The following is a 15,011-nucleotide window of genomic DNA, read 5'->3' as shown; positions in this document are numbered from 1 at the left end:
TATCTGCAGGCTGACATCTTATTCCCAATAGTCTATCCTTGGCCTGACTCCTCTATACAACAGATGTTTAATATCCTGTTTTTGGCCTCTGTGGCTTCTGAAGATGTTCACTGCTTCCCCACATTTTCCTTGGTAGCCCCGAGTTGGGCCTGCCCAGGACTGTTTATTTCCATCCATTTATATCCCAGTGACATAGACAGATGGACAACCTACCTGTTTTCACATCATGGCCTTTTGGCCTCCTGACCTGTTTTGTCAGACATTTCTCTCTTTACTAACCTTGCTTCCCCCACTTCTCTCCTTTCTTTCTCTTATTCCTGTCCCAGGAGTGATGATGCGACACCTACAATCAGCTTTGCATCTTTCCTTTATCATGGCTCCAATAAATATACTTACCCTGAATAAAAAAGTTAAGGCCTTCAACTCCTTTGCCCATGCCAAAGCACATGTGGTGTGCCTGCAGGAGACTCAGTTTACTTCCAGCCATATGCCGAAATATCTCAGCTCTTCCTACCCACAGGTTTATATGGCTTCTGCCGCAACTAAACGCACAGATGTACTCAAAGCTTTCCACTGCTCTACTCCCTTTACACCCCAGGCAGGGATCTGGGACCCAGAGGGCCGTTATATTTTCTTGTGGGTCACCTGCTCAACTCGGAGGTCACTATAGCTTCATACTATGCCCCAATCCCAATCCTAACTCCCATTTGCTACAAGTAATAGATTCCCTATGTGGCAATTCCAGCCAGCTAGTTTATCCCTTTTTAGACAAATCCCCCATAACCTCTTATCCATCCACATCCTCCTTCCAGCAACAACTCCAACAACGCTCTCTCATAGACACATGGCAAGAAGCTAACCCAGCTAGAAGACACTATACATACTACTCAAATCCACATAAATCTTTCTCCCACATTGACCATATATTTCTGACTAGAGGTATGTCCCCAGCCCTCCTATCCTGAACCATCATACCTCACCCCTGGACTGGTCACAAAGCTGTCCTCTTGACCCTCTCCTCCTTAGTTCCCCAACAAACTAGCACTACATGGAGTCTAAATGGCCCACCCATCCCACAGACTGGACATTGAACTAGCCATCAAAGAATACCTGACACATAACACAACTGATGACATCTCTCTCCTGACCTTTTGGGAAGCCCATAAGTCTGTAATTAGAGGAGCCTGTATCAGCCAAGCCTCACATCTCAAGAAAGGACTGCAAACAATCCATCACCGCTTAGAAACCTCATTTCATCAGGCCAACAAAGCCTTCCTATCAGACCCCTCACCTTCTCATAGATTGTCCTGGACAAGACCAGGCTAGAAATAGATGTTTTCTTGACAGAATCAGATGAAAAAGTTCTACGTCAATCCAGGGATGAACATTATATGAACGCAAACAAACCTGACACTTTTCTAGCCCTGGCACTGTGAACCTCAGACCACACACACAGACTTGTCCATTTAAAGATTACAAATAATTCACACACCAGCCATCCTAATAAAATATTACAGGTCTTCCACAAACATCTAGCAGAATTATACTCTGAGACCGGCTCCTATGATGAATCGCAGGCCACTGGACTTTTCTCAAGCCTATCTCTACCAACACTCTCAGCTTCTCAATGTTCTTCCCTGGAAACACCTATTACAGAACTTGAGGTCCCAAACTCCATCAAGTCCCTAAAGTCTAATAAGCGGCCTGGCCCAGACAGCTTACAGCCCTATATTCCAAATATTTACTAACCTCCTTCCACCTTTATTGGTTAATGCATTTAATGCCTTACTCAAAGGTTATTCTTTCTGCTCAGACTCCCTAACAGCAGTCATTTCTATGCTACCTGAACCCCAATCAGATCACACCACATGGCTTCATTACACACCAATCTCCCTTCTTAACTTGGATGTTAAAATCCTAGAAAAATCCTATCTGCATGGCTGAACTCCATCATAGGCACCTTGGTACACAAGGATCAGATGGGTTTTAACCCCCCTCTGCCAAGCCGAGACCACACAGTGATTTTGCTAGAACATGCAGCTTGCATACGCCGCATACCCGGCTGTTTCCTTTCCTTAGACATAAAAAAAAGCCTTTGACTCCAATGGATATCACCCCTTTACACCTCCCCAAGGGCTTACTTGAGGTACGTGGGTTACAAGTCAGACCTTTTTTTCCATACAAAGGGGAATGAGGCAAGGCTGCCCCTCCCCCCCCCCCTCCTTTTCTAGCGAATGAACCTTTAGCACAGCTGATAAGAACTAACACAAATATTAAAGGATTAGAACTTGGCGGTCATCATTAGAGATGAGCGAATCGAACATGACGAAGTGGAATTCTTTCCGAAGATTTGGAAAAATTCTATTTGCGACGAATCCGAAGATTAGCAAACTTCGGATGCACGAATCAAATTTTCCCAAAAATGGCAGCGACATGTGTGGCGACGGAGAAAATGGACAGAGAAGATGGGGCGGGGATCTCTGGGAAGGCGCGCAGACAAGGCGCGCTGACCCATAATGCATTCATGACATGTGATTGCATTAGCCAATCAGCAGCCAGCCAGCACTGTGTAATGGTGGAGCTATAAATCGCGGCCATCTTAGAATTCTCCATTAGCCTCCGGTCATTCAAGAGAGACAGACCTGTGTCCATACTGATTCATGGCCCCCTGTACCGGCTCCTCATGAACGTGGTTCAGCGGGTTTGCATCACTTAACGGCAAATCGTTGACAAATGCTGGGACGTTCAGTGTTGTGCGCATTAAGCCAGACACCAAAGGGCAGCACAGACCTGTTATTACTCGCTCAAGCATGGCTGAACAAAACCAGTCTCTACCACAAATTGGACCCAGACCTGCCCAGGGTCTCGTAACTAGATTGCACGGAGGAGTAGAGTCCGTTATCGGAATTAAATAGACAAAACGCCACACCAAAAAGAGTGGCCATTTCCAACACTTATTCCAGAAAGAGGAACAACCCGTTTCATATACGGCCCGTAGACGTTTCACGTCTGCCACATTTAGTCGATTTAAGACGCAAGCTCCACTTCCTGTGGTCTCTGACCGTCGATATACCTTTAAGTGTCAGCTTTGAAGCTATATTCCCTCCGGAGCACTGACACTGGTGCCCTTCCGTCAACATGCCTTTAAGTTTCAGTTTTCAACCATATTCCCCACAGAAGCCAAACTCTTGGGTATCCCAGAAGCTGCTCAGCGGGTCAGGGCAATAAAGCTCCCGGTTCGCAGGTTGTTCCGTCTTATGGATGGAAGTACAACGGTATATGATCTTCTTCGCACCCACGGCATTACCTCATAAAATTTCTGCATTGCATCTGCAATCACAACGCTGACTTCCCGGATCGCCACTCAGCCATTGGACTCTTGATAGTCGTCTCCCCACGCTGCTGCTGGGGGGACTTTTTAACATAGGCCTCTGTATGGCCTTTAATTGAAGCTGCTTACGCTCCGCCACTCTGCCATGGGCCTCTTGGGTATCCCAGAAGCTGCTCAGCGGGTCAGGGCAATAAAGCTCCCGGTTCGCAGGTTGTTCCGTCTTATGGATGGAAGTACGACGGTATATGATCTTCTTCGCACCCACGGCATTACTTCGTAGAATTTCTGCATTGCATCTGCAATCACAACGCTGACTTCCCGGATCGCCACTCAGCCATTGGACTCTTGATAGTCGTCTCCCCACACTGCTGCTGGGGGGACTTTTTAACCTAGGCCTGTGTATGGCCTTCAATTGAAGCTGCTTCCGCTCCGCCACTCTGCCATTGGACTCTTGATAGTCGTCTCCCCACGCTGCTGCTGGGGGGACTTTTTAACCTAGGCCTGTGTATGGCCTTCAATTTAAGCTGCTTACGCTTCGCCACTCTGCCATGGGCCCCTGTACCGCCTCCTCTTGCTGCTGCCAGGTCCAGAGTGTGTCATGGGTCCCTCTACGGCCTCCCATTGCTGCTGACTTCATCGCCAGACTCTGCCATGTGCCACTTTCAGGTCTCCTTACACTGTTGGTGGGTTCCATTTTGTGATAGGGTGCTATATGGCCTTCCATTGCTGCTGCCTCCACCGCCACACTGTGGCTCCACACTCTGGTTTTGGCCCCGTGACTGCCCAAATGAGTGAAGTGTGCGGTGATTCTAAGATCGACGGCACTCATCTGCATGTTATACTGACTGACAGTATTATTTCTCTTCCCCAGCAGACTCCAAGGGCATTTAAATTAAAGGTACAGTGTTCTGCACTAATATAAAGGCTCTCTGAAGCCTAGAAACACCCTTTTTATAAGTTAAATTCGCAGCGAATATATTCGGCTCAAAGCGAATTTATTCGGCGAATTCGGCGAATCAGCCGAACCGAATTTTTGAATAATTCGCTCATCTCTAGTCATCATCATAAGTTATGCTTTTTTCACTGATGGCAATCTTCTCTTCATGTCTTCTCCTTTTGATCTCAGTACCCAACCTTCTCCAATGCCTGGACCAATTTGCAGTGATTTTGGACCTGGTTGTGAATCCCAAAAAGTCTACAGCTCTTAATATCTCTCTACCCTCCTTAACTGTGTCACAACTACAACGTCCTCCACCCTTCTCTTGGTCCTGTCAATATATTCCTTATTTAGGACCCAAGCTGATGGCAGACCTCAGTACTCTATATTCTGCTAACTACCCTCCTATGTTAACACACCTTACTAATCTTATGACATCCTGGTCCAAACTACCCCTCATGGATGGGTTGTATCACGGTTGTAAAAAATGACAATTCTGCCCAAAATACTATTACCTTTTTTGGGTCCTACCCATATATATTTGCAAGAAAAAGTATGTGAACCCCTTGGGATTACGTGGAGTTTTGCATGAATTGGGCATAAAATGTGCTCTGAACGTCATCTAAGCCACAACAATAGAGGAACACAGTCTGCTGAACATAATACTACACAAACATTAGATGTTGCCATGGTTTAATTGCACATAACATGTAAACATTCACAGTGCAGGGAGGAAAAAGTATGTGAGGCCCTAGCTTAATGACTTCTCCCAGAGCTAATTGGAGCCAGGAGTGAGCCAACCTTGACTCCAGTGTGATGATATTGGATGTGTTGCTGACAGCTGTCCTGCCCTTAAAAAACACCCACCTGTTTTGGGTTTACTGGTTTCAAGAAGCACTGTTTGATGTGAACCATGCCTCGCAGAAAAAGAGCTCTCAGAAGACCTACGATCAAGAATTTTTGACTTGCATGAAGCTGGAAAGGGTTAGAAAAGTATCTCCAAAAGCCTTGATGTTCATGTGTCCACGGTAAGACAGACTGTCTACAAATGGAGAAAGTTTAGCACTGTTGCTACTCTCCCTAGGCGTGGTCGTCCTGTAAAAATGACTGGAAGAGCACAGCGCAGAATGCTGCATGAGGTAAAGAAGAATCCCAGAGTGTCAGCTAAAGACCTACAGAAATCTCTGGCACATGCTAACATTTTTGTTGACACATCTACAATAAGGAAAACATTAAACAAGAATGGAGTACATGGGAGGACACCACGGAGGAAGCCATTGCTGTCCAAAAAGAAGATTGCAGCACGTTTGAAGTTTGCAAAAGAGCACCTGATGTTCCACAGCACTACTGGCAAAATATACTATGGACAGATGAAACCAAGATTGAGTTGTTTGGGAAGAACACACAACACTATGTGTGGAGAAAAAAAGGCACAGCACACCAACATCAAAACCTCATCCCCACTGTAAAACATGGCGGAGGGAGCATCATGGTTTGGGGCTGCTTTGCTGCCTCAGGGCCTGGATGAATTGTTGTCATTGATTGGAAAATGAATTCCAGAGTTTATCAAGACATTTTGCAGGAAAACGTACGACCATCTGTCCGCCAACTGAAGCTCCGCAGAGGATGGGTGATGCAACAGGACAATGACCCAAAGCATACAAGTAATTCAACAAAACAATGGCTGCAACAGCACAGAATACGCCTTCTGGAGTGGCCCAGTCAGAGTCCTGACCTCAACCTCATTGAAATTCTGTGGCATGACCTTAAGAGAGCGATTCACACCAGACATCCCAAGAATATTGCTACACTAAAAGTTTTGTGAAGAGGAGTGGTCCAAAATGACTCCAGATCATTGTGCAGGTCTGATCTGCAACTACAGGAAATGTTTGGTTGAGGTTATTGCTACCAAAGGAGGGTCAACCAGTTATTAAGTCCAAAGGTTCACATACTTTTTCCTCCCTTCACTGTGAATGTTTACATGTTATGTGCAATTAAACCATGGCAACATCTAATGTTTGTGTAGTATTATGTTCAGCAGACTGTGTTCTTCTATTGTTGTGATTTAGATGACGTTCAGAGCACATTTTATGCCCAATTCATGCAAAACTCCACGGAATCCCAAGGGGTTCACATACTTTTCTTGCAACTGTATAATGTCACAATATAGGTGCTGCCAGGGTGCCCAAATCTGTTATATCTCCCTCCCAAATATAGTACATTCCAGTCCCAATTTCATTAGCCAGTTTCCCCCAATTCCCTTAGCACATTGTAATTTAATTAATAAAGCTCAGCTTCCATTTCAGTAGTTGTTTCCCCCCTGTCAGGATGACCTTCCCCCCCTGCTGCCTCTCGTCCTGCCGCGGCTTTTTGAAGTCCAGCCGTGCAGGACAAGAGGTGCGGCTCCTCTTTCCTCCGCCACTATCTTCTCCCCATCCTGCGAGGCCTTAGGGGAAAAGATAGTGAGGTTCACACCTCTCTGCGGAGAGGTACGAACCTCCTGCGGAGAGGTTCTGGACCGCGGTGTCAGAATGACGCCGCACAGTCCCAACATCTGCACTGCATGCACAGGGAGTTCCCGCTCTTGCGGATGCCACCGGAAAAAGGCCGCGCTCCATGTCCAGGGGGGCGTGCCTCTTTGCCGAGCAACGAGGCTCACTGCCCACGGCCCGCCCACCATTGCCAGGACGACCAGGAAGCTTCCTGCATCGGTTTAAGAGACCGATGACGGGCTCTTCCCGGTCATCCATTTCGCTGCCAAGCCACCGAGGGATCCCAGATGAGACGGGACTCTTGTGGCCACTCTGCATAGACTCCCCCAAGGATAAGGGGAGCCTCCGCAAGCTGCCGCTCTTCACACCCCAAAGCTAAGGGGGAGAACCATGCCAGCTGCCCACCGCAAGCCCCAGAGAAGGGGGAGACCTCCACAAGCTGCCACTCTGCAAGCCCCAAGGATAGGGGGAGAACTACACCAGCTGACCCCTGCAGGCATCTAGGACTCGGGGGGATTATTACCATGGACTACGCCATCTATACTCCGGTTTCAGGGCAAGTACTTGATGTCATACTGCCTTGCTCCCCTGTGGACCCGGGCGCCCCTGTCGGATCTGTGAGTGAATGCTCCCCTGTTTTCCCTGAACTGTTCTTGTGCTCCCTCTCCACCTCCCTGTTTGGATTACAAACTGCTGTAGAGATTTTAACTTTGCCCCTGGGGCTGGACTACAATTATTTTGGGTCCTCTCCTTGCTATTTCCCATACTGGGCACTGCCACCCCCTTGCAATCCCCCATTGAGTGACTGTCATTTGTATTAATAAAGCTTTGTGTGTTTGCCATCTGCCTTGCATGTTCTGTCCTGCCTACCCTCCATCACAATATACCTTCCTGTTTCCTCTGCATATTACAGTGTCATGCCACCACTTATGTATGGGGCACTGTTAAACTGCATCTACCCCAGTCCATCCGTACCTCACCGAAACTTAGAGTGGTCTGGGGCTTCCTAACTTTGCTAAATATTTCCAAGCTGCACATCTTGCTCAACTCCCTAAATATCACGCAGTAAAAGTGACCCCCTCCTATGGGTCACTATAGAGTCAGTAGATTGTAAGCCCTTATCAGTTGCAAATTTACTATGGCTATGACTTCAACAAAATCTCTACCTCTGAAATTTTTAGATATCTTCAGATCAAACACTTGTATTGCTCCCACTTACACATGAACACCTCTGTCCTAGACATGACTAGGTTTGGACACATATGTAAATGTGACCCCCATGCCAGACTTTTGATTTCCACCTTATATGCACAGTTACCAGCTCCACCACCTTACACTTCCATACCATATACATCCAAGTGGTAATGGGATTTAAATCTTCATTTGAAAGCGATTGGGCAGACATATGGTCTGCTGCAAAATCCTCCTCCCAAAATATAGTTGCTATGGAGACTAACCACAGCACTCTCATGCACTGGTACCTGGTCCCTGCCCGGATCACTGAATTCATCCCTAATCCCTGACTTGTTTATGTGGCTGCTCTGAAGCAGGTATCCACATTTGGTGGACCTGCCCAGTTGTTCAAATGTATTGGTGCAAAATATTCCATATGCCTACAGTTCTTTATGAAGAAGTTACAGTATATATATCCATCCGGCCACTGCCTCATTTAATAACAAGCCCCAAGAAGTATACCTTATGGCATGTCTCCAAGCTATGGATGGAAGGAAAGGGATCACCCCACCAGCAAGTGAGAAAAGGGGAGCATGAGTCAGAGCAATTCCAGTGTCAGCCAATACAAGTAACGGGATGGATGCAGTGTGACCAAGCCCTAGTGGGCGGGGTGAAAGGCATCAGAGGGCGTGGCTAGAATGGCAGCTGAGGCCATTCCTCAACACTGGACTGGGGTCAGTTGACCAGCGTCCATTCCTTTACTTGCATAAGGCCCAAGAAGTGACACACTGGCAATTCAAACTACTCCTGTAGGTCACCACCACGGCTTAGCAAACCATAGTGAAGGCCTGGAAATCCCCCCACCTCAATACCACTGAAACTAAGAATAGTGTCACTCGAGCCACGATACATGTCAAAGTAGAAGCCGTCCTATTAGACAGAGTGCATAAAAATGAACAACTATGGCAACCATGGGTTGACCATTTCCTACCCTCAAACTCTGATGAAACCTTACTCTCTTTGTAGTCCTGAGTCCATTAGGTAACCCACTACTCAGTTGCTACTCTATACAGGCACACACCCTCCCCCCTGGGGACCTCCTCTCCTCCCCCCTTATCTGTACCCCTTTCTTCACTACTCTTGCTCTTATCTCTCCATTGCTCTCTTCCTTTTCACCTTTCCTCTCATTAGCTCTTTATCCCTTATGGGGGTTTTCCCAATTGGGGAACCTACACTATCAGTTTGAATTTTCAGTGAGGCGGACAGGTCACCCACTCGTCTGCCACTGGTATCTGCATACAGGTTGAAGTACTAAATCTATACTCCCACTGTGAGAGTACCAGAAATGATATTATAGAGTATATAACATGTGCCAGTCTCTACATTCACTCCTCCCTTGATACTATAGCACTGTTATCTCTTGCTGAAGTTAAAGCAGAGCTCCACCCAAAAGGGGAAGTGCTGCTTTAATTAGTTGCCGACCGCAGGTAGCCAAATGACGGCTGCACTGCGGCCGGCGAGTTCTGGGAGGTTATCATATGACGTCCTCCCATAACACGCTCTCCTGCATGCCCCTGGGGGCCCGCACCTGGCGATCTCCGTGATTGTTGTGTCCTATGACACGCTGGTCATCGGGAAATGCAATTGCCGGTTCTAGACTGCACTTTCCTCATGCTGTCGGAGCATGAGGAAAGTACTGCCGGCAGTTGTCAGAGGAGCGATCATCAGTGCCCTGAGGATCGGTGCCCATCAGCGCCACCCACCAGTTCCACCCACAAGTGCCCAGCAGTGCCACCCACCTTTGCCCAGCAGTGTCACCAGTCAGTGCCCAGCAGTGCTGCCTATCAGTGACTATCAGTACCCATCATCAGTGCCTCCTAACAGTGCCAGCTCATCAGTGCTGCCTCATCCAATAAGATAAAATGAGCGCTGGATAAACATAGAAATGGAGTAGTTGGCATGAAAGGTAAGAACCTCAAAACCCTCTAATCAATAATAAATAAAACACATGCAGCGCTAAAGGTATGAAAAAATGTAAAATCATAAATATCATGAATGAAATGTATGTAGATACAATGGATAATATAAAAGTGACCAACTATGATCTCCATATCAATTATAGTGACATAAATAAATACACGCACTGAGGCGTATGGTGGAGTATAGATGTGATAAACATCCCAAGTTGGCGCTTCAAAGTGCATATGTGAAATATAAAAACGGTTAGTCTCTAATCCGTGTAATCAGTGTTGCCTATCAGTGCCCATCAGTGCTGCCTATCAGTGCCCATCAGTGCCGGCTCATCAACGCACATCAGTGAAGGAGAAAAATTACCTTCAATTTGCAAAATTTTATAATAGAAACAAAACTTTTTTTTTTCAAATGTTTTGCTATTTTTTTGTTTATAGCGCTAAAAATAAAACAGCCAATGGGGAGTAAATACCACCAAAAGAAAGCTCTATTTGTGTGACAAAAATGATAAAAAGTTTATATGAGTACAATGTTGCATGACCGCGCAATTGTCATTTAGTGTGGCAACGCTGAAAGCTGAAAATTGGCCTGGTAAGGAAGGGGGTATAAGTGCTTGGTAGGCAAGTGATTAAGGACCCCACTGGCACCTTTTTTGGGGGGGTAACCAAAATTGACAGGTACCCACTCCCACTTCTGCTGCAATCACCTAGGTGATCAGAAGTAGAAGTTGTCCTCCCCCCTCCCTCCCTGTAGTCTTCTGGGACACATGAAAGGTCCTAGAAGATTAGAGGACCATTCACAAAGCACAGAGATACTCGCACATGCTCAGTGGGCACCCGGATGTGAAGCCGCAAGCTGTCACAGTTGGGTGCCCACACTGAAGATGCCGGCACTGGAAACACAGGGCGGCCAGTGAAATGGGCTGCGGGGAGGACACCACGAGATCGAGGGACAGGTAAGTGCTCATCTTTTAAAAGTCAGCAGCTACTGTTTTTGCAGCTGATGACTTTTATTTTTTTTTTTATTTTCACTGGAACTCCACTTTAATGTATGAAGATATTATTTGTACTGTACAAATTACAACCTGTACGTTACCTCTAAGGGTTGTACCCCTTCTGACTTACTGTTGTTGAGTCCTGCAATCACATTGTTATGAGCTCCTTGTAAAACTATTATCTCTTTCCAATAAAATCTATGAACAAGAGAAGATATGGACCCCACAATTCCTCTATATACTCCACAATTCTCCCATGTGGACACCTCGTAAGTGGTTCTCCAGTATAGACTTCCAGTTTGGGGAGCTCATTTAGAAGAAGCCGTCAGCTAGAATCAAACTCACTACTCTACAGTATGGTGAAGACCAAGGAGGCCTAGCAATACCAAATGTTAGACTTTATATTATAGCTGCCCAACTTCAACATCTTACCAGGTGGGACTTAGTAGACACATTAGATCCCATCCATTGATTGCTACTTCCATCAGATACAGATTTCACATCACTCTCACACTTGTTAATGGGCTTCAGATGGCACCAGTGGGAAAGGCATGATCTCTCATATATTTATTCCAGTCTTTTGACTCTTACCGAAGACTTATAGAAAGAAATGGGAAACAGAGAAAAAAAGAGAGAGTGGTGGGAGGTGATTGTGACCTCCATACCTCTCATCTCTCTGTCCTCTTCACAGAAACTCAGTCATTTATTTTGCATAGAGCTTTCAGGACTCCAGCTCAATTGTTCAGCTAGGACAGGAGGGATTTCCCCTTATGACCCCAATTGTAGCGGTGTTGTCGAGGATTTGATACACGTTTTGGAGATGTCCAAAATTATTCAAAAAGTGGAACGATATGACCAGTATTGTAATGTAGGTGTTCAATATTCCTCGGGTGTGCCTCTTGGTCTCAATAGAGGAGGAATTATTTACACCTCCTCCTATTACAAGTCATATAGCAATAGTGAGGCTGCTTGACCATAAAAAATATCCCGATCTTGGCTATCATCTCAAACTCCCAGCAGACACCAGTGGATTGAGCAGGTGATCTCCACATCAACATGTGAAAAAACGAACGTATCAACATTGTTATTCCCCCAAGAAATGTATGTCTCTCTAGCAGAACTGGCTGGATACTCCTTGCTCTCTCTTAGTTAGTTCTTCATAGGCTTTTAAAATCTTAGCTCTTTTAGCTCCATAGAAGGAGAAAGGCCATTTGTATCCTACTGAATGGTGACTACATTGGAGACTGATTTTTCTTTTTTTTTTTGTACAGGTAGATTGATGAACCAAGTTTTGGGTCATGTTGGTCTTCATAAATATGGCTGAGTCACATGGAAAACAAGACATATGGTTGTCTTAATTGACTGAAAGTCTTTATTGCAGCTCACTGGAGGATTCACACGGGATACAAGTCATATCTGTGTTCTAAAAGTCATGGTTTGGATCCTCTTCCACATTGATCCAGCAGGAGAAAAGTAATTTCAATGTTCTGGAAGTGACAATGGCTTTACAATAAAGTCCAACCCAAGTATACATAAGAGGAGTCATTTCAAACTACTTCTTATTTGGAGATTTTACAATGGAGAGAAAATATATCAGACACCAGAAGGTTCACAAGGGAGAGAAGTCATATCAGTGTTCTGAATGTGATAAAGCTTTTATAAAGAAGTCAAATTTTTTCAGACACCAGAGGATTCACACTGGAGAGAAGTCATATCAGTGTTCTGAATGTGATAAAGCTTTTACACAGAAGTCATGTCTTATCACACACCAGAGGATTCACACTGGAGAGAAGTCATATCAGTGTTCTGAATGTGATAAAGCTTTTACTGTGAAGACAAATCTTATCACACACCAGAGAAGTCACACTGGAGAGAAGCCATATCAGTGTTCTGAATGTGATAAAGCTTTTACTCAGAAGTCAAATCTTATCCCACACCAGAGGATTCACACTGGAGAGAAGCCACATCAGTGTTCTGAATGTGGCAAAGCTTTTATACATAAGTCATATCTTATCAAACACCAGAGGATTCACACTGGAGAGAAGCCATATCAGTGTTCTGAATGTGATAAAACTTTTACAGTGAAGTCACATCTTATCACACACCAGATGATTCACACTGGAGAGAAGCCATATCAGTGTTCTGAATGTGATAAAGCTTTTACACAGAAGTCAAGTCTTATCACACACCAGATGATTCACACTGGAGAGAAGTAATTTTAATGCTCTCAATGTGACAAAACTTTTACAGTTAATGTCGGTCTAATCGATCATCGGAGGATTCATACATTTCTGCATAGATTAAATTTTGGAAGAAAAGGGATATTAAAGCAGTTTCAGGTGTCACAAGTTTGTTTCACATCCCCAATGTCATCCCACAAGCTAGAGAAGAAGGGAGAAGATAAAATGTTACTTTTAAAGAAACAAACTTAAACAAACTGGAATGTAATGATCGGATGAACTGAGTTTAGTGTTTATGTCCATCAATACACAACTAGAAGGGATTTGAATATTTTACCTTTTGACAATTGTTTTTAAGATAAGCATCAATAACTGAACAGCTTCCCTCATGATTCTCATCTTTATCTTTTTTATGGAGCTTTGACTGAACATGCAATGCATTTTCATGATTCACCAACTGAGTTGTGTTTCCAAGCATTTTCTTCATTTCTGGATCCTGAGGTAATACATGGCCAGCACTGCCTCAGTACCAGAGACTAGGATGGGGTCTATTGTCATCTTACCAAGTCTCTGAAGCCTCATTGGGAGAGCCCATTACAGGTTCTTCCGACTAGTAATACATCATCAGCCAGGCTTGAGGTCTCCAGCTAAGCCCACCTTGTCCACTCCTCCCAATACATGTTCCATCACCTCTCCCATTATCAATGCCTCCTTTCCACATTTCATCTCTCATTAATATTATTATACAGGATTTATGGCGCCAACAGTTTGCTCAGCGGTTTACAATATAATGGGAGACAATACAGCAACAATACAAGAGGGATAGGAGGGCCCTGCTCTTTGGAGCTTACATTCTAGGAGGGAGGGGCTAGTGGTACAAAAGGTAGTAACTGTGGGGGATGGACTGGTAGGAAGAGTAGAAGATTCCATTATTAGCTGAGGGCAAGATAGGCTTCCCTGAAGAGAGAGGTTTTCACAGATCGCCTAAAAGTGAGCAGAGTAGGCAATAGTCTGATAAATTTGGGTAGAGAGTTCCAGAGGATGGGGGGAGCTCTGGAGACAAGCATGAGAGGAGACAAGGGAGCTAGAGAGCAAGAGGTTGTGAGAGGAGCGGAGAGTACGTTTTGGGTGATATTTGGAGACAAGATCGGTGATGTAATTTGGGGCAGAGTTATAAATGGCTTTATATGTTATTGTTAATGTTTTTGAATTTTATCCGTTGGGCAATGGGAAGGCAGTGGAGGGATTGGCAGAGAGGGGTGGAGGACACTGAGTAGAGGCCAGTGGAGGGATTGGCAGAGAGGGGTGGAGGACACTGAGTGGAGGGATTGGCAGAGAGGGGTGGCTGATACAGAATAGTTAGTAAGGTGGATGAGTCTGGCAGCAGCGTTCATGATAGACTGGAGCGGGGATAGCCTGCGATGAGGTCGGCCAATGAGAAGGGAGTTACAATAGTCAAGAAGGGATATAACAAGGGAGTAAATAAGTTCCTTAGTGGTTTCCGAGGTTAAGAACGGATGAATATTGGAGATATTGTGGAGGTGAAGTCTACAAGATTTGGACAGTGATTGGATTTGGGACTGAAAGGACAGATGGGAGTCTAGGATTACACCTAGTACCCTGGCATGAGGGGAGGGACTGATGATTGTGTTATTGATCTTGATGGAGAAGTCGGGGAGGGGGCACAGGCTGGGGGGAATACTAAGAGCTCAGTTTTGGAAAGATTGAGTTTGAGGAAGTGGAGGGACATCCATTCCGATATGTCGCTTAGTAAGTTAGTAATGCGAGAGGAGACTGAAGAGGTGAGGAGTAGAAAGATAGATGTGTGTGTCATCAGCATAGAGATGGTACTTAAAACCATGGCAGAAGGGAGAGGAGGTGTAGATGTAGAAGAGTAGGGGTCCAAGGATGAAACCTTGAGGTACCCCTATGG

General features: G+C 45.3%; 2 protein-coding genes across 2 annotated transcripts in view; both read left to right on the top strand.

Annotated features, from left to right (window-relative positions):
• LOC149470498 (uncharacterized) overlaps positions 1 to 15,011 on the top strand; it is a 63,222-nt gene that overhangs the window by 18,676 nt on the left and 29,535 nt on the right. The gene's annotated exons all lie outside the window — the stretch shown is intronic.
• On the top strand, positions 12,172 to 13,539 carry LOC149470499 (uncharacterized). Its single transcript, XM_089663184.1, has one exon. The coding sequence runs from the start codon at positions 12,476 to 12,478 to the stop codon at positions 13,112 to 13,114; it is 639 nt and encodes a 212-aa protein (XP_089519310.1). The 5' UTR covers positions 12,172 to 12,475; the 3' UTR covers positions 13,115 to 13,539.

The sequence above is a fragment of the Staurois parvus genome, unplaced genomic scaffold (assembly GCF_062004578.1).
Source record: "Staurois parvus isolate SC_StPar_1 unplaced genomic scaffold, SC_StPar_1.0 ptg000041l, whole genome shotgun sequence".
Classification (NCBI taxonomy): domain Eukaryota; kingdom Metazoa; phylum Chordata; class Amphibia; order Anura; family Ranidae; genus Staurois; species Staurois parvus.
This window is presented reverse-complemented; position numbering and strand designations above follow the sequence as displayed.